General features: G+C 39.3%; 1 protein-coding gene across 3 annotated transcripts in view; it reads right to left on the minus strand.

The window, feature by feature from the left end:
• Positions 1 to 8,705: 8,705 nt before the first annotated feature.
• The window catches only part of asic2 (acid-sensing (proton-gated) ion channel 2), a 409,078-nt gene continuing 398,000 nt past the window's right edge, over positions 8,706 to 19,783 (minus strand). For all 3 annotated transcript variants that reach the window (XM_044330847.1, XM_044330848.1, XM_044330846.1), the window contains 5 exons: positions 14,886 to 15,039; positions 13,647 to 13,738; positions 12,299 to 12,378; positions 11,583 to 11,651; positions 8,706 to 10,785 (listed from right to left, as the gene is read on the minus strand). In XM_044330847.1, the coding sequence (XP_044186782.1) occupies positions 10,684 to 10,785; positions 11,583 to 11,651; positions 12,299 to 12,378; positions 13,647 to 13,738; positions 14,886 to 15,039 (497 nt within the window). In that variant the 3' untranslated portion in view covers positions 8,706 to 10,683. The remainder of the gene's footprint in view (positions 10,786 to 11,582; positions 11,652 to 12,298; positions 12,379 to 13,646; positions 13,739 to 14,885; positions 15,040 to 19,783) is intronic.

Consider the following 19,783-nt stretch of genomic DNA (forward strand, 5'->3'; position numbering starts at 1 on the left):
TTAACTTCACTGGGAGATATCAGTACAGATACTTATGGTTACATAAAAAGTAAAGCTGCAATGATTAGTTGATTAATCATCAGATCAATCAAAAGCAAATGAATAGGGCGACTATTTTGATAACTGAGTAATTGTTTTTGTTATTATTTAATCCAAAATGCCGAATGAAATTTTCTGGTTTCAGCCTCTCTCAGTTTTTACTATTTTCTGACATTTTATAGACCAAATGATCAATCAGTTAATTAGGGAAATAACTGGCGGATTAATCAGAAATAAAAAAACAAACATTAGTTACAGCCCTAAGAATATGACAAAAAATAAAACTGGGAAACACTTCAGCTGAGGTTTTGTAAATAACCTCTCTGAAGTTGAATGTTGGATCATTTTTCCATTAGATTGCATTAGTTTTTATCACCAAACTGACCCTGTGAAGGTTTATATGACCTCTTCATGATGTCCCCAGGGGAGACATTATGACAGTCATATCAAATGTGCTGCTGTGTCACCACTAGATGGCACAAGCAGAACATGACACAGCCCAGTGTGGGACAGATATTGCTGGAAGGAAATGGTTTTAAAGATGCTTTAAAATTGTTTTCTGATGATGATGATGATGTTAACATCCTGATTCTGATTGTTTTCAGGGACTGAGAGGCTGTGTCACACTCCACTGTGTTTACTAGCTTGCACTGCAAGATATGAGATAAAATAAAAAGCCGGTAAACACATATTCCTCAGGAGTGATACTGATAAAGGCCACGTTTTATTGAATCAGAACTCAACATCTAGTCATGATAGCACACAACAGTGGTCCACTTCTCCATTCTAATCTAATCTGTGCAAACTCTTAGGTACTGTACAGCACAAAGGCCACACAGTTATCTCCCCAGATGACTTTTTTCATAATGTAACTTGTACCAAGTAGATTTCTCAGTGATGGATGAGCCGGAGAACAAATGATTGCAATTGTGGTGGCCCTTCTCTAAAGGTTTCCCTCACGTCGTCTGCTTCATTGCTTTGGCCCACATTTCCCCGCAGGTACTGTTATCTATCACTGTTTGGCACAATACATTTTACTGAGGAATATACACACACCCAGACAAGAACGCACACATGCACACACACTCCCTCCCTAATCTGTTCCACCATTATGACTGTGATTGTTTTGGGATTTGTGGTTTCTTTTATTATTCATTTGTCAATTTAAATTAAAATCACTGTTATAATTTCTTGTAGAATATTTTATTTGCACTGGCAAGTTTTAGATTGGATTCTATTTTGTGACAAAGTTTTATTTGTTCAGAATAGTTAAGCAATATTACCGTCATTGTTGGCACAACAGTGATGCGGTCAGCGGTAAGCATCACTGTGCCAACAATAAAGGTAAAGCACACCTTCTCCTGTAATATTGCGATTATACAACATTTACCAACAAAATAAAAGATATAAACAAAATGTATTCATATTGTGAGGCAGTTCACTCTAAAAATAAAAAACTTTTTACTTGTGTTATCTCCATTTCCATGGAAATACATGGGGTATGACTAATACCTGGAAAACAATCACTCACGTCAGTAGAATCCTATGTAGTAAAATCTAGTTAACTACTCCAGCAAGTAGGCCGACCCTTAGTAACGACTTCAGCTAATGCTTTCTGGAGATTGTGGCATTTCCCAAACTGAATAAATACATATATAAATACATATATAAAAACAAAACTGCTTTGCTAGCTTTATCTCGTTGTAATTAAGATATCCGCTGAAAAAAATATTTTTCAGGGACAGATTTAGCTACTATGTCTGCAAACTTCACATACAGTTTTAAGCTAGTAGCGCCGTAGCACCAGCACAGCTGATGGAGGATGCCAGAGTGGGAGCAAAGATATACTCTCTCTACTCTATGGGGGTGCCAGGTAACGATTAAGAGTGAAGAAGGGTTCGGGTTTTGTGTGTGTGTGTGACTGTCTGCATGTGTAACTCGTGTTCAATCCACTCGGCAAAGGGTTTGCTTTGTTTTCCCCACAACCCCTAATCAGTTCAGTTCAGTTATGCTGATTTGAGCACATTCTAAATGTCTAGTTGACCAATCAGATTGCTTGGTCGGAACTATGTATATGTGTATAATTTAAAATAACATGTCTGATAATGTTCAATCCCTACAATCTGTTGCATGGTTGTCTTTGTTTTCTAAGTACGGTTGTGAAAATGGTCAATAGCTATTATCACATCCTTACTTGTGTTATTTCAAGGAGAGGAAATAATCCCTTCAGCTCAGAGTAATTTCTTTCCCACACATAATTTTCTTCAGTTAAATCAATTCTCAGTATTTTTTTCAACAATTGCCATGTTCTTTCTCTGGTATTTTTTAGCCATGTTAGCAGCGCGGATGTAGGGATTGCAATGTTGATCTGTCAGTCAGTTGGTCCATTTTTGCCCAGATTGATGTATCTCAACAACAAAAGACCCTTTTTTATGGCAGAAACTTTTACTTGTCAGAGAAGGAAAAGCACAGCTGTAAATAATAACATTAACGGTGATCCTGTTCCAGTCCCAGTAAGTCACATCAGTAAGTGAGCATGTAACTTACTAGAGTCCTGGAGCTGGCTCACCTACATGTAATGCAGCCATCATTAAAGGTGACCATTACTCTAGAGTAGACTAGAGTAGCTTTGCATCATTCACAGTTCGAAAAACCTCCTTATTTATCCTATACTGGCCCTTTATGCAGCCCCTCAGTTCAGCCTCTGTTTCAAACAGGCAGTCTTAGCTCTTGTCTCTTTAAGGCCCCCCTCCTGATGAGCCCACTCTGTTCTGATTGGCTGGAAGCCTACCGAACGGCAGTTGTATCAGAGTCATGTTAAGTTACTGCTGCTTTTGCCACTTCATAATAAAATCTTTCAAATGACTAAATAACAGGAGACTTTTATTGTGAAGAATTTACAGGAAATGAAACATGAATCTGAAGGACTATTGCGCACTGAAGAAGGCATAGCTGAAATGTGCGTGCATTTTTCCCCTGTGATCATAAGGAAAACAAGAATACAAATGAAGAAAACAAAATAAAAGGAACAATCTAAATTGTGTGGGTGTGCAAACTCCTTTTTTGTGCTTTGGACAACCATTGCATTGCCATGAAATTTGGTACATATATCCATGGTGCCCAGTGGACTCTAATGACTCCAGTGATCCTGACATTTCATCTAGCACCACCAGACAGTCAAAGTTTCACTCATCCAGTCAAATGTCTCAACATCTACTTCATGAACTGGCACCAAATTTAGTACACACATTCATTCACCCCTCAGGATGAACTGTAATAACTTTGGTCATCCTTTAACTTTTCATCCAAATTGTATCCCATACTTTGGTTAATGACCAAATACCTAATAAAATATTTGCCATCAGCCTCAGATGTATTTTGTGTTTGATGCTATATAGCAAATGTTAGCATGTAAGCATGCTAAACTAAGATGGTGAACATGGTATACATTATACCTGCTAAACATCAGCATGTTAGCATAATCACTGTGATATTGGCATCCTGCTGTTAACATTGAGCACTACCATACCTAAGTAGAGCCTCTCTTTTTTAGTTCCAGTTTTTATATTAGGTATTTTTCTCATCTCTTGGCTGAAGTGGCATTGCCTGGAGTTGCAACTGTAATTTGGTTGTCAGTGACAATGAAAATTAAGTAGCAGAACCTCGAAATAAAAAAACATTATGATCACTACAGATGCCAAAAGTTGTAATTCTCAATCTGACCAACCTGATTTTATAAAACACACCCATGAGCAAGTTTAAATGGAAATCTGTAGGTAGGCTTCCATTGTGCACATGAACACCGCCGAGCGCACCGTTTTATAGCTTCAGTTTCAAAGTGTACCTGTAAATGTCTTTAGGGGAATTTGTACCGCCTTTAACTCATCAGGCCATGACTATTTGCAAGACGTGGGATGTGGAAGCCTTGTTTCAGTAATTATCACAGCACACACAGATTCCCTGATACATTTGCAAAACTGTCCTGAAGGATCTCAGAAATGTTGACACACGACTTGTTAAGAGAGCTCGTCAGATGGATGCATATGTATTTTCATTAGCTGAATGGATTATTAGCCCAGTTAACTATTCCGAATGTCACTGATTTCCCCAGAGGCTCGTTAGGAGCACATGGAAAGGCGTCCCGATGAGTCTATGGCTTGTGATTAAATTGGTAATCAACTCTCTTAAGCAATAAACAGAGTCAACAGGTAATTAAATATGATTCAGCCCCAGGTAATAACCAGCAAGTGTTGTATACGTAAAATAAATGATGCAGTCATTTCCAATGTTGCGTTACACCGGCCTAGGTGAGTACATTTACGATACCTGTTTCTCTAATGTGCAGCAGAACAAACATAAATGCAACCTATTTCATTTAGTAAACAGACTTTTCCAATGCTAACACATATCCTATTCAGTAAGATTTGATCTACAGCTCTCCATCATCTGTGTCTGTTTTGAGCAGAAAATTCAATTATGCTTTGGTGACATTATATTTGCAAGTTCATGAATTATAGATCTCAAGGTTAAATGTATCGTACTGGATGTGGCCTGACTGAGGTTTCCAGACATCAGGTTAGGATAATCAAATGGAAAACCCTTTGTTCCCAATTGGTCAATGACTGGTACAACTGGTGAAAAAGAGAAAACGAAGCCTCTGTTTCAGTCTTCCTCCCTGATATGTTTTGTTCTATCTTGATTCAGTTCTCCTGTGGCTGTCTTACTGTCAATGCATGAGTGTCTCTTTGTTCATATTCCAATTATCTCTCATTTTCTCTTTAATCTGCTCACTCTGCACAAACTGCTTTTCTCTCTCTGACATGAATGAAGAGCACAAGCGTGTGATGCCTGAATAACTGCAAAACATCAAGCTGGCACCAAATCCAGCTTGATATTCTGTTCTTTGGGGATGAAAATACTGTCAGTATTCATGGGGGGATGAAATAATTTACAGTCTAAAATGCAAGTATGCTTGCAGAATCTCATAATGTAATAAATGTGTGTGATGTAATTAACAGAATGTGATGGAAAACTCAAAGTAAATAGTAACCTAGAATGCATTCAGTCAGCAACTACTCTATAATCCAATCCCCTGCATTTATCATTTAAATAGTAAAACATGTTTATAAGTTTTCAATCTGCATCTGGGTGCATAGCTGTATTAAAATCGCCATGGTAATAAAAAATTATTATGGCTACTGTAGAAACATGGCGGTGCAACATGGCTGGCTCCGTGGAAGAGGACCCGCTCCCTGTGTAGATATAAAGTTCTCATTCTAAGGTCATGAAACGATTCTTATTTTCAGGTGATTATACACTGATTAAAACATACTGACGAATATTATATTCCATTTCTGCAAAGTCTTTTCTGCTAGATGCCACTAAATTCTACAAACTGGACCTTTGGTTGCAGCTGCACAAATTTATGTTAAATCATCAGGCCATTCGTACAAGAATTTGGCAACCAAGCATAAGCGAATGGTATGGAATATCAATGAACTGATTAATATGTTCGGTGGGTGATCTAAATATGTTATGTATCAATTTTGCTGAAGATTAGATGAAATATGTAGAAAGAAAAAACTGAAACAGTTGAAAATCTGTTCAGGTTGAGATGTGATGCACGTTGAACCAAGGAAGCCAGAAAAAAACCCAGACAAACTTCTACACCTCAAGGTGGTGCCCTCGGTACCAAAAACTAAAAAGGTCTTCCTTGGTCCATGGCCAAACTTTCCAGTTAATTTCAATAAAGTCTGTTAACAAACAACAAAACGTCCCTGTCTGAAAAGATAACCCCCTTAGCAGAGGTAATAATGAACCAACATAGAATAAAAATGTGGAGTGCATATTGAAGTAACTGCTTTTGTTGTAATATAATAATTTACTGCATTTTGCATTGGTTATTGGATTGAAACTGATCATGTTCATGAAAAATGTTATATCTTGAAATATGTTTTGACAAAAGCTAAAATCAAATGCACAAATGTTTCATGGTTTATGATCTCTGGGTGTCTTCTTTGCTGTCAGGTAAACAGTATGGAAATACATGCTAGTCTACATCCTTCTCAGACTGACAGTGGTTGAGAAAAGCAGGAACTATGATGCACATAATAATTAGTGATGGCTAAATTAGGAAGCAAATGGTTAAAACACAAAAACTGCCTGGTTAGCCTGCTCCAAGTTCTACCAGATATCTTTCCCTGCTTAATCAGTCAGTGTTTGGCCTCATCTCCATCTAGCAGATTTTTGACATGTCAACTCCTGAAAGGTAGCCAGAAATCCTGTTTCTGCATTCCTGCATTCTCAGAGAAACACAGTCTTTGGTCACACACTGTCTCATCCAGATCTATTCCCTGACAAGTTCCAGCGTACACAAGGACAGATTTAGGTGTTGCGGGTTTAGTAAGAGATCACAAAATAATGTTCTTTTAATACAATTTTGGTTCTATCATGCACAGGGAAGTAAAATGGACAGATACACAGACGCTTCTGCTATGCCTTCTTCAGTGTGCAATAGTTATTTACTTTCAGGACTGAGTCTTTTCAGCCTGTCACATACAACCACTCTCTTCCTCTTGGACCTCAATCTAGACCTTTCTGGGCCCTGCAACATGCAACAGAGTAAGAAAGCAACTACTAAATAACTTGTGAGCAGAAACTAAAAAAAAAGAACTAAAATTAAGTGTACATGCTGGACTTTGACATTAGTTACCCACACCCCTGCTCTCCTTTTGTCTTTGGCTGAGCACAGAGTGTTTTTTCGTCTTGCTTTTCCATACAAAACTGGTTCATAAAACACTTAAATGCCCTGAAGTGTTTGATCTATTGTTTCTACAATGCTGTTTCAAATACAAATGCAACCTCCAATGTGTGTGAGTTCCTACTCTACCAAAGCAATCAGTGTGTTTACAATGAGTTGCTGATGCACTATGGCTGACCTGCAGGCAATTTCTGATGCCTAAATATCTGCTAAATGAACTGAGACTGAACTGAGGCTGAACCTCAGCCTGCAGCAGCTCCAAGACAAGAGTCTCTGGCAATAGCACAGAATATTAATATAAGTAAAGCAAAATCAGGGGTCCTTTTCTATATCCGTTTGCTCAAAAATTGTCATTGCTGCTATGCTCTGAGATTAAACTAAACCAAAAGTCTCAATGTGAACAATCCCCTTCAGCCCCTGTGTCCATTAACTACTACAATCATTCCTGCCTCCTCTGCTTTTGAAGCAATCTTGACCTGAATGTCATTTCTTTCCTTATTTCCATTCTTTCATTCAGTAATATGATTTGTGCATGTCTGAGCTGGAGGAGAAAACATTATTACTAAATGAATGAAACAAATGTGTAGCCATGGAGGAGTCTCTGGGTTCCAGTTTTCACTGCTACCACTGTTGGATGTTTTTAAAAGTAGCGACGCTTAATAAAACCTGACCAGCAAGCTAAATCAGGTTTCAAGTGGATTTTTCCGCCGCTATGACGCGGGTTCTGCATTGTCCAAGCCGCTGTAATCATTTGAGGTTGAACAGAGGAACACTTCAGGCAATATTAAGAGCATATAGCACATGTGTCAGAGGGAAATTGCACCTTGCCAAGATACTGTACATTTGATCAAGCATGGCATGCTATTCTCCAGTTCTTTCTGCAGGAGTTGTCAGGTGCTTTGTACTGACTCACTCTTTGTATTATTTTCACCTCCCACATATAAAAGTTGAGACTGTCCCTGAGTGACTTCATAGGTCACTGTCCAGATCTACCAAGAAATGACACATCAATTGAGGACAACTGCTAGGCAACAGTGCATCAGAGTACCTCCAAGCTAGCTGTTTTCACTCTTTAGGCTAAGCTAAGCTAACCACCTGCTGGCTGTATTATGCTTAATATTTAATGAACAAATGTAAGAGTGTTAGTGTTAGTGTGTTAGAGTGTTCCCACCGATAAATTCAATTCTCCTATTTATTTGTCTCCCTATATTGCCAGGTGTTTATTTATATCTTTTCTTAAAGGATATGGCTGCCGAATTTATGTATTTTTCTTATTGTCAAAAATCTCATGTAAGACTTATAACAGTGATCACATTTTCAGTCTCCGGAGAGTAGTTCTGTGTTAGGCAGACACCCATGCGAATGTGCAGGAACGCGGGCCTGTTTACAGTGCTCTGCTAGCTTGTTGTGCTACATATCACAAGCTCTTGACTTGCACAGCTAGTGAAGCTCTGTAAACAGAACCATGTTCCCGTGCTAAATGGTGTCTGCCTTACACAGAACTACTCTCCTGAGTCTGAAAATGTGATTGCTGTTATTAATCTTTGAAGCTGTTTCTAAACAAACTACTGTAACTGTAGTCTCTGGGTAAAGGAATATGTCACCCTGTGCGACAGTGTGGCTCGCTGATGTATTTTAATAGTTTTTGGAAGGAATAAGATATATCAGGCTTTGGATACACACATGATACTTGTAAGAAGGATAAATTCATTGTTGGTTTGGCTCTGCACATGAGATTTGTTTAACAATAAAATAAATATAGAAGATCACCAGCCTTTTTATTAGGCCTTTTTATGTCTTATGTATAGCTTTGAATTGCCTTGTTGTCGAGACAAACTCGCATCGCTCAGCCTTGCTACAACAGGACGCCACCACTGCAAAACAACTTTTTCATTTTATTGTTTCACATTAAAAACACACACTGTATGCTGCATCACAAAATGAGAAAACGCTGTCCTGCGATAGCGATTGAAGCCAAAGTAGAGAGAAGAAACAGCCAGTGTCGTTGCCACCAGGAGTCGCTAGACACGTTTTGTCTCACACCCCTGCAGGTCGACTGAGGATTGTGTTCGTCTGAAGCCACAACATGAGATAGTACACAGCGACGGCAGTTTGAAGCACAGATGGGAAATCATAATTCAAACAGTCTCACAAAGCACTTGAATTCATTCCTACCTGTAATGTACATTACCATGATGACAGAGACCATGCTAGGATGATCATGGACTAGAAATAGCAAACTCAGATACACTAAATCTTCCAAATGGTCTCAACACAACCATTTGGTGTAAAGCCAACTGTTGTTTCTGAGGACACTGTAGATTCAGATGTTTTTGAAAAGGATGCCAGGTGCTCGCTTGACATTCAAATACCCCAAAATGCTACTGCCTGTTACATGACATTCTCACCTACGGAGAGCTGCAATTTGAGTAATATTACAAAACAAATGTGACCAATATGTAGTCACTTGTGGACCAGGTGTTGATGTTTCACCAAAGTTCTTTTAAATTAGATCTGCTTCAGGCATGTCTGCATGGTACCCGTTTTTATGAGAAAAAAAAACACAGATATTTACACCATAATACAGCAGACCCTGTATCCTAAAAAAAAAAAAAAAATTCTGGCTGAACCGTCCTCATGGTACTTTTGCAATCATTTTTATAATCATGAAAATTATTTAAAATAGTCAAGCCAGGGTTATTGTTTTTGGTGAAGGACAAAATGATGACATCTTTGATAAAATGGTATAGCTGTCCAAAATGTCACCCCATTCTGTTAATGAAATATAATGGTTTGACAACACCCTGGGCATATTCTTTCACTGGAGCGTTTTGTACACGGTTTGCTGTCTGGCAGGCAAATAAATTCAGATTCCACCTCACTTAGCTGGGTGTTGTGGTGAGGTGCAGCAACCAGAAGCCAGTCATTTATTCACATAAATTAACAGTAAGAGTATGACATCCCTTTAAAGATGTCTGTCGAGAACAGCTTAGCACCCCGGGAGTCACATAGTAAACATGCCTTTTAGTAAACTGATTAAACTGAAACTGACAGGTGAAAAAAAAAAAAAAAAAAGCAAAATGTGGCCTACAAAATGTTTAAGATTTCACTCTGTTTTCAGTAAACAAAACAGAAAGTTCAGGTGTTTTTTTTTTTTTTTTTCCCTCAGTAATACTCACACATCACCAGCCCCCATTTTTTGATAAATCGCTCATTAGAATAGATTTTCAAAGATGGATTAGTCACATCTGAACTATGATTTTAAACAACCATATGTTCAATCTGTACATTCGAAGTTTGATATCTCACCTGGGCCCTTGTCATGGGCCGGTCCTGCAGATAGAGAGACAAATGGCACACATGTACAGTAAAGCAACACTGCAGTCCAACGTATGCATCAGCAAAGAGAGCAAGATAGATCAACGCATGCAGTTTGGACAGTTTGAAACCAATTTTTGTACAGTTCATTTTGGCAGTGAGCGACATATGAATGTGTTTGTTACATAGATATGCTGCACAGGGATGAGCCCCCCTCTGGGTAGTTGCCCCACCCAGTCTCTGAATTTCTGTGTGTGTGTGGATGTGGAGACACAGACCCCAATGCATGTCTGGCACAGCAGAGGCTGCCCTCCCACTACAGTACAGTGCAGGGTGACAGAGAGGGCTGATAAGTCCAGCCGACAGCTCCTTAATCCCCATTAGTGCCTCAGACAGGGCGGTGTGACAGAGCACAGCGCTGTCCTCAGACCAACCCTTGTATTTGTCCTTGTCTCTTCCCCTCCCCTGTAAAGGTCCTGCAGGGTGCCCAAACAGAGGACATAGCACCACCCAATGGAGGCAGCCTCTCGGTGTGTGTGTGGCTCTGAGGGGAAGGAGGGAGGGCCTCAGCAGGCAATCTCCTCCAGGGTGCCCAGCGTAGTCTGCAGGGGCACTGTCACAGTGTGGCTGATGGACTCAGAGTGGTTTGCCACCGGGTCACAGGAACTCTGGGAAGCAAGATTAAGAGAGTCTCAGTCCTATGTCAGACCAGAAAGTAGCACAGCAAAATAAGGGTAAATAAGGTAGTGTTGGCTCTCTTGGTGACTACATGTGGGGCTGGTAGAAAAGCTACTGTGGTTGGCGAGCTTTAGCTACTAACATACTAACAGCTTGGTCATTATCAGGACAATAAAATAACATGGTTGATTCAAGAGACGCATTTGTACTATTGATTTCTGTCTCTAAACCAGGACTCTTAAGTAACAGTTTATACTCAGGCAGAGCAATGCTGTATAAAATTGGATGGTGTGACACAGCTAATATGATATTGTAGCTTCCTGGATTTTAGATTCTCTGCCTCCCCTCTGCCTTACCCAAAAGGTCAGTGCTTTCGAGCTGGTTTGCATTTGTTCAACAGCGAAAATTTGTGTGTCTAAGCTCTGCGTATGCAAATCCACTGATATCTGGGATTCAAATGTAGTGATTTTATTTTGGTCCTCAGGGAGTAAAAAAAGTATGCAAGGGTTAGGGGGTGGTTAGGATTAGGCTGTGTACAGGCCGACAACAGTCAAAAAATGCAAAGAGCGAAGCCTTTTTCTCACAAATTGCCGTTGTACTGTCGGTCTGAACACAGTCTTACGGTTGCTAGGGTGCTCCCTCTATGCTTGTGTGGAGGGGTAAGAATGGGGCAGGGTTTGATAAGCATGATCAGAGGGAGTGAAATTACTCTCAATCTACACGCTCCACTTACACAGAGCACTCTGTGAAGGAGATTGACAAGTGAAGGGTTAAAGGCCGCTCTTACCACATCCTCTCCATGACTCTCCTCCTCCTCCTCTCTGCTCAGTAGATCCAGTAGTCTGTCTTTGACTACCTGCGCGTCAGGAAATAAAAGTCACACAGACGTCATTCAGTCTGTAACAGACTATCTCCATGAGCTCTTCTTGTAATTACTGACTGCACTGCACAGGAACATTGGAGTTTAAGGTACAAAGTAATAAGGTGGCAAAATTATTTCAGCTTGAAGGTTGATAAAAGTTGCTTAGGAACTGCTTATGTTAGTGACATAAAGGTTTTGGATACCCATAACTCCATTATGCCCATTAAATTGAAAAAAAAAAAATCAACCTTGAAAATTACTTTTCCTGTGTATTTCCAAAACCCTAGGGGATGTGGAGACTATTATGTGCTTTTCAGAACACTGTGCAGCTGAGAGCAGCATGAGAAGCTCTAAGGCTCACAATGGAGCAAAGGTAATGGAAAAGTACCATCACACAGTCCTTCATCTCAGTAAGGTCTGGGGTAAATTTACTTCTTTATCTGCTTTTTGTATCAGTGATACCATTTCTGTTGTCAGAAATCAGTCAATGCTCTAGCTCCTCACTGAAAAACAAGAGCTATCAGGGTTTATTGCACCGACAAACACTGCAAGAGCCTGTAGAGGAGTTGTGTGCATGTGTTATTAGATGTTTCAACAGGTATATGAGAAAACAAGTGTGAAAACAGCAACTTTAGACTGACCTCATAAGCATAGTCGAACAGTTCTAGGATGGTGAGGATGCTGGCTCCAATGAACAGACCCATCTGACCCCCAATATCACCTGTAGAGGACACAGAGAGCAAGATATGTAGAGAGAAAGACTGAAAAAAGCTCAGTTGTATACAGCATTACACCAAGGCCAAGAAAAATACTTGATTCCGACCGGCTGGCAGATGTTTGTTAAAGTTGTATGCGGTCAACTGTGGTCTGTGTGGTCGAGATGTGATCAACAGTCTCGGCATGAACATAGCTTCCTTAGTTTTCCTTTGGTTAGTGGCCACAGTACGAGCACAATAAAATTGCTTGAAGGTGTCCTTATATATGAAAATAGCAATAGCAGACTTGTAAAATGTCACTCAGTTTTGTGTCACGGTGTTCTCTGCCTCCAAATCATCTGCTATTTTCATTTATGTGAAACACCTCGAACCCGACAAGTACATTTATTTTTAAGACCTGACCTGTCTGGACCCAGCTGGTGCTGCCAAACCCAAGACCTGAAGCTACAGTTTTGCCCTATTTCATCCAATTACTAATCGTTGCTGGCAAGGCTAATGCAACACAGTGGCTACACTCTGTCTCTTTCCCTCTTCCCAATGGGCACTGCATATCTACTTGCGACTCAGACGACTGGCACAGTCAGAAAGAAAAAGAGACATTTCCCGATACATTTAATAACCAACCCAAAGTCTGGCTAGAGCCCAAAGCTTTACGCAGAAAAACAATCCAATCCTGACCCGAATCTCCGTACTTCGGCTATATTTGTTAGGCAATTTAAAGAGTCACATTCAAAAATGAAAACAAGCAAGTGCAATAACCTTATTTCAATTGGAGCTTATGTAAAGGCTAATATCATTTATTGATGGTGTTTGTCTCGTAAGAACTGACAAATTTATCTTGCTGCATAGCATTTCATCAGCTTCGTGTGGAGACAAATCTGAATATTTTAAAAACTGTTTGTTTTTGGGAGGAAAAAAAAAAAACATGTCATAGCGAGGTGTCTCCATCTTTCTCCTCTGTTCCGCTGTGCTGTCTATCTCTGTGTCAAGGATGTATAAATAGCTGTAGGTCTGTAAGTCTGGTGGAGCTGAGCTATGGCTGACTGGTCGGTACAGTTGTCTGTGGTCAGGAAGTCCAGGGTTCAAGACTTGGAGTGGGAATTGTTACACCTATTTCCACTTTTATTCAAATACGAATACAAATAATTTTGTTGCCTCAACAAATACAGATACAAATAAAAATACTGGGCTTTCTGTACATCCCTAGAAAAAGCATAGCTGATGGAGACTAGATTCAGGCCTGTAAAATAAGAGTAACATGGAGTAAACCTACCCAGCAAGCCTGCCACCTCATAGGCTTTCTTCTGCTCGATGGTCTCATAGTTCAGAGCTTCAAAGAACACGTCCAACACCAGGATGTTGTCTCTGAAAAAGGTAAAATGAGACTTTTGGCCGAATGAATCCCACAGCATCAGGTGCTCACTTGGCAAGCAACACAATCATCAACAGTTTATCCATTTCCAACAGAGCTGTACAACCACAGAAACACCATCACTGCGTGGGAGGAGGACATGCTCATTGCAGTGGCTCGGCTTTTCACAGCCAGTCAAAGATACCCAGGCCTTTAAAACCAATATTTACAAGGGAAAAAAAAGATAAAAATGTGGGCAGCAAAGAAGCTCGGTGGTTCGTAATGTTATCTGAAGGGAAAGCTTGATTTTACCTGGGTCATATTTGCATGGAGTTTGCTTGCTTTTTTCCCTTTTTCCCTTTTTCATATATTAGTTTCCTGTGGATGCTCAGCAGTTAAACTGGAGACTCTAAATTGTTGGTTGGTGTGAATGTAAATAATGATGTGTTTGCCTGCCTTAGTGTAAGGATGATGTCTGAATATGGTAAAAAAAAAAAAAAAGAGAGATCAATTTAACTCACTGGGTGTCATTAGTGAATGGTTTCTCATTTTCTGTAAAAACAAATTAAGAAAAAAGGAGAAAACCCTACGTCTGATTTATGAAATGTGTGCAGGCCACTGATTTGTTTTTATCTCAATGATAAATTTACCATTTACTCATATGCTTGTCTTAAAATGCACATCTTTGTGAGTCAAGATTGTTCTTAACAAGCACTGTAGTGATCTGAATATTTTCTGGTATTTTCCTTCCATCAATTGTGTTTTTTTGGTATTTCATGAACTATGACACACAAAAACCATAATGAGGATTTAATGAGAACAAGACTACAGCCAATCATTTTTACCTAGGTACATTTTGGAAAAAATAAAACACTGATGAATCCCCAAAAAAGAATCTATTAATGAAGATCAAATCTGTGCATTTCATTAATTGGGCCCGTTGATTGTGTCAATGTATAGGTTTAAAGTACAGTAAATTCTACTGTACTAGCACTTGAGGAATTTTATGCATCATCCTAACATCATAAGCAATACCATTACATAAAAGTATCATTCACCTGTTTAAAACTTCATAACTGCAGACCCATAAATACAGCAGATACATTAGTATCTCTTGCACCGCCTGCTGGTTGTCAGAACAGAGCAAACAACAAGACTTACGTAATATACTTCTCCGACTTGTTGAACTTCTTCTGCAGGTAGCGGGCTGAGGTCTTGCTGGGGATTTTGACCATGGACAGCTCTTTGTTGTAGCGCGTCATGTTGCATGGTGTCCTGCACATGCAGTTACTGCTCTCCAAAGCCGACAGTTTAGCTTCTCACAGGGAGTGATGGTGGGAAAATGGAACGGGGACGTGGGAGGATGAGTTGAAGATGATGAACACAGGAGAAAAATGTGATAATAGCTCACATTGGTTAATGGTTCAAGATACCCACCACAGCTAATTACTTTTAATTAACCTCATCTTTGCAGTATGTGAGCGCCAATTATTACGTGAGCTCTTCTGGAAACAACATACACATATTCACAGACATACTGAAACTCTAAGGCAGAAAACTACCTGCAGAGTGTAACAAAATATCCTGCTGGCATTGTGACTCGCAAGTAATATACCACCGCTTTGGATGGGAAGTTCCTGGTGTGGTTATGAATATTTTGCTTACAATATTCAAGTTTGACTAAAGCCTTAATCCCTGCGACAAGCCATATCCAACTGGCGAACAAAGTATCTTCCCTTTTATTTGAAAAACCTTCAAATAAAAGGCTGGTGAAATAATAAAATGCAATTAAATGATCAACAGGAGAGCCTGCTGCACAAATGAAAGAATCTGTATATTAATTTAATAATAATACTTGCTGGTGAGACCACAAATGACATATGTTATTAAAAGCACAGGAAATGAAAAAAAGACTAAGTCTAATAAAGTCAGCAGGTAAAATTAATCTTAGATGATAGAGAAACATCATGATATTTTAAAATATGAGAGTGATGTCTTGAATAAGACAGGAACTGAATAAATCTCAAGGTAACTGTGAAGTCAGTATAAGCTTTTGAACTTTTCAAGTCTCTATAGAAATGATTCATTAGTCAATTAGTCGACTGACAGGAAATTAGCCCACAACAATTTTGATTTACTTTCCAAAGCAAAAATGCAAAATATTTGTTGCTTCCAACTTCTCCGACATGAGGATTTGCTGCTTTTCTCTGGTTCATTGTAAACAGAATATTTTTGGGTTTCGGAAAGAAAAAAAAAAAACTTGGATGTCACTTGGACTCTGGGAAATCGCATCAGCCATTTTTTTTTATTTTTTAACTTATTTTATTTCCTTTTCTCAAGTGCAGTTGTGCAGTAAAATCAGCTTTTCAAATATTTACATTAATACAGGTGTAAATGAAGCAATGTTAAGGGTCCGTTCATGATTTTTGACCTTCCATCATGTGTCCATGTGTCCATCATCCATACAGCCATTATTAGTGCATGGGAGCCATTATTAGTAAATTATAAGTAAATAAAATGAATAATAATAAGCATCAGCCATTTTAAAAAAATTTTGTAGACTAAATGTCTATTGGAGAAATGATCAACAGGTTAATCCACAATTAAAATAATGATGAGTTGCTTAATATAAATATTCATTTCATAATTTTTTCCTTCTTTTTTTGTGTTTCAACAAGGCCGTTGTGAACTAAAACCATACTAATCTGAAACAACATGTTAAGCTGTGATAACGGTTCAAGATACACCACCACAGCTAATTAGTTTTAATTAGCTCCATCTTTGTAGTATGTTAGTGTCAACTGTATGTGTCACTTACTTTCACTGGTGATAAACAATAAAGCTTATTGCTCTCAAGCTGAAGTGTGGGTTTTATACATCTTCTGAGAGTCAGGAAAATACATCTGCCGTCTCTTTAGTGTGACTAAAAAGAGAAGTCGCTCACACTGTATCATACCTCTCTGCATACAAATAACACGCACGATTTCACACGTGGCCCATTCATACTGCGGCGTCTTGAGTCCTGTAAATGTGTGTACTCCATAAAAGACTGAACAACAGCATAAAACAATGTCACTGTCAATGTCAAAGGAGGAGAGAGAATGTAAAGCATTAAACACCCTCCAGCAGCGTTTGTGAAACAGCCTGACAGAGACAATGTCCTGATGTAGAAATGCCAGACTCTATTCAGGGCTCCGCCTCGTCAGTTACACTTAAATCTTGAATGCTCTGGATGATTTTGCGTTAAGCCCACAGCCTCCTACATAACACCAACTCTCTCGCGGTGATGGTAATGTTAAGCGACACAAGCTTTTCAAATATAGCTCCATCAAAAGCTACTCTGGCGCCGAGGCCGCTCACATTCCTCACAAATAACTTTCTTAAGCTGAAGTCTTAATTTTTGAAGTTCCAAAGTTTAAATGCACTGAATTTCACCAGAGATTACCGAAGTAGTTTCTCACTACCAAAAAACTTCTCGATTTTGGACTTAAAAAGCTTTTTGGGATTTTAAATCTCCCCATGCATCCCAACCCTTATTCTCTGAAAGGAGAAGTTAATGTTATCAGCCTTATTTCTCACTGAGACAACTCTGTGGCAGACCCGCAGATCACAGAGCACGAGGCAGCTATCCCCCACGGTGCACTAATAGCCGGCGGGGCCACACAGTCACGTAATTGAGAGAGGAAATTCAATATGGCCTCTCAGTGGTCTCCCATTTTTATTCAAATGAGACGTTATTGGATACACGGGAGCAAGGCCTCGTGCATTCAAATGATTGATTTCTTTCTCTAAGCCCTCGCACCTTTATCCACCGCCTGCACTTTTTCCTCTCACACACACATTTAAAGCTAAAAGACCGAATTATCTCATTACATTTGGTCCTGGAAAGTTTTTTTATTGTATTAAATGTTAATGCAAAACTAGTTGTTAATAATAACTGTGTAAAAAAGTGTAAATAAATATCTTTTTGACAGGAAGACAACTGATATAACCACTTATTTAAGACAGTTTTGGCAGGATGGATTTCGAGTTCAGCACCTATAACAGACACTGAAAATAATTGTGTTTTCTCTCTGTCTGGATGCGTAATTATAAGCTGTCTGAGTTTCCTCAAAATCAAATGAAGAGATAAGCAAGTTGTTCACAAACAGATGCAGCTGTCTCCTATTAAAAAATATTTTTCGGTGCCGACTCCAAAACTTGAGTGACACAGTTATAGAGAGAGGAAAAAGCCAATCAAACTTTACCGTCTGAAATCTTCTCTGATGGGTATAGCAAATTGGCACTGAGTTTAAACTAGGATTCATTTGCATTCAATGATCCAGGCTGAGTGTGTGTGTGTGTGTGTGTGCGTGTGTAGGGATTGTGAAAGTCTCACTGTTCCAAAAATGAAGCCAATTACAGAAAAAGAGAGGAGAAGGAGCTGCCTGGAATAAGCACCAAAGCCATCTCACTCAGGTTTTAGGAGTCGACACTGAAAATATTTTTCGAAACTTGTGGTTTCGAGTGCATGTTAATGACACATTGGTGACTTACAATGAATGCTCTTATGGTGTGGGAGTTTACAGCCGCCTTGATGCTGATTGCCTGAAAGTTTTGTTGCCCTTGGCTACATTCTTCTGGCTCTCCAGAAATAAATTTTCCTTTAGGTGGGAGAAGTAGGGGCTGAGCGAAAGCTGGTGTGGGAGGAAAGAAGGTTTTACTGATGTTTCTGTGACTCCTGCTGGTCGACGGTTATTTCTGTGGTAACGTGTACGTGCGTCACCGCTTACTGTAAGTGTGAATAAATTAAAGACACGGTTACAACGGAAGAGCGTTGAGCTTATGTTGTGAATATGTTGTTTATTTTAGTAGTTACCCAATAAAAAGTGAGTGAAACTCATGACACGACCACACAAGAAGCTATTTTTTTTGTCACTATTTATGATAAACAAGGTCCGGCTGCAGTTTTGACTCCTGATTTTTTATAGTCAATGATTTCTTTGTGAACTCTTATGACACCAGAGAGGATAAATAAACACTTAAGGTGTGGGTCCATGAAGTGCTAATGATGTTTTGAGATTTCTGCCTTTATACAATTCAATGTGGTAGAGGTCTTCCCTTCATGGGTTCAAAGTTTTGGAGTGAAAATAATCTTCCAAAATGTTCACACTTTCTGCCTCACACACACACACACACACAAAAAAATAATTTCCCCGGCAATTGTTATGGTGCAATACTGGATCAGAGCTGATAGAATGTTTGCTCAGATCCGCTCGGGTTACAAGACCTATTGACATACAGACTAGAGAACCATAATACAACAGGACCTTGCTTGACCTGTATTGTCTGACTGAGGTCCCGGGTCTTGTTTACTGAGTGGGCGCTTGAAGACCTTTGATCTATGTGGTGCTCACAGAATTTAAAAATCAACAGCAATGCATCTTTCCAGTAAAAATGTCCTTTTTGCTCTTGATAATCCGCAGGAAATGTTGTCAATAGTTTTTATACGGACTGTTCCTTTAAAACTCTTTACAGCCAAGTCTGTGGACTATCCAGACTAATAGGGACGAAACGCAGTGCTCCCTTTAGGAGGAAATGTAAGTGTGTATGTGTATGTAAGCCCTAATACAGTAGACCAGCGACCTGCCCAAGGGTGGATCATACCTCTCACCCAATGCATTCTGGGATAGGCTCCGGCTGTCCTTGTGATCCTTAATAGGATGGAAACGAATGAGAAAACACCTCTTTATGATCCCGCTGCTTTGTAAGGCTAAAACCTAGACTTTTAAACACTTTCCAAGGAATTTAATTTAGATAAAATCAGAGAGAAACCGTCTCATCTGACTTTCATGAGCCTCTCTCAAGTGCACGGCCACGGCAAAAGTAAAATATTACACTTAGGTATCGGGGCAAATTCATAAAAAGTCAAAACCACGAAAATCAGATCAATATCTTAAAACAGCTAGATGAGGAACATTTAATAAAACTGACAAAGTTAATATAAAATTTTGAATTTTGAAGGAATGAGCCAAGGCTGCCAGAAACCTTTTACATGGTTGTATAATTTACATCAACGC

Source organism: Thunnus albacares, chromosome 17 (genome assembly GCF_914725855.1).
Source record: "Thunnus albacares chromosome 17, fThuAlb1.1, whole genome shotgun sequence".
NCBI lineage: Eukaryota > Metazoa > Chordata > Actinopteri > Scombriformes > Scombridae > Thunnus > Thunnus albacares.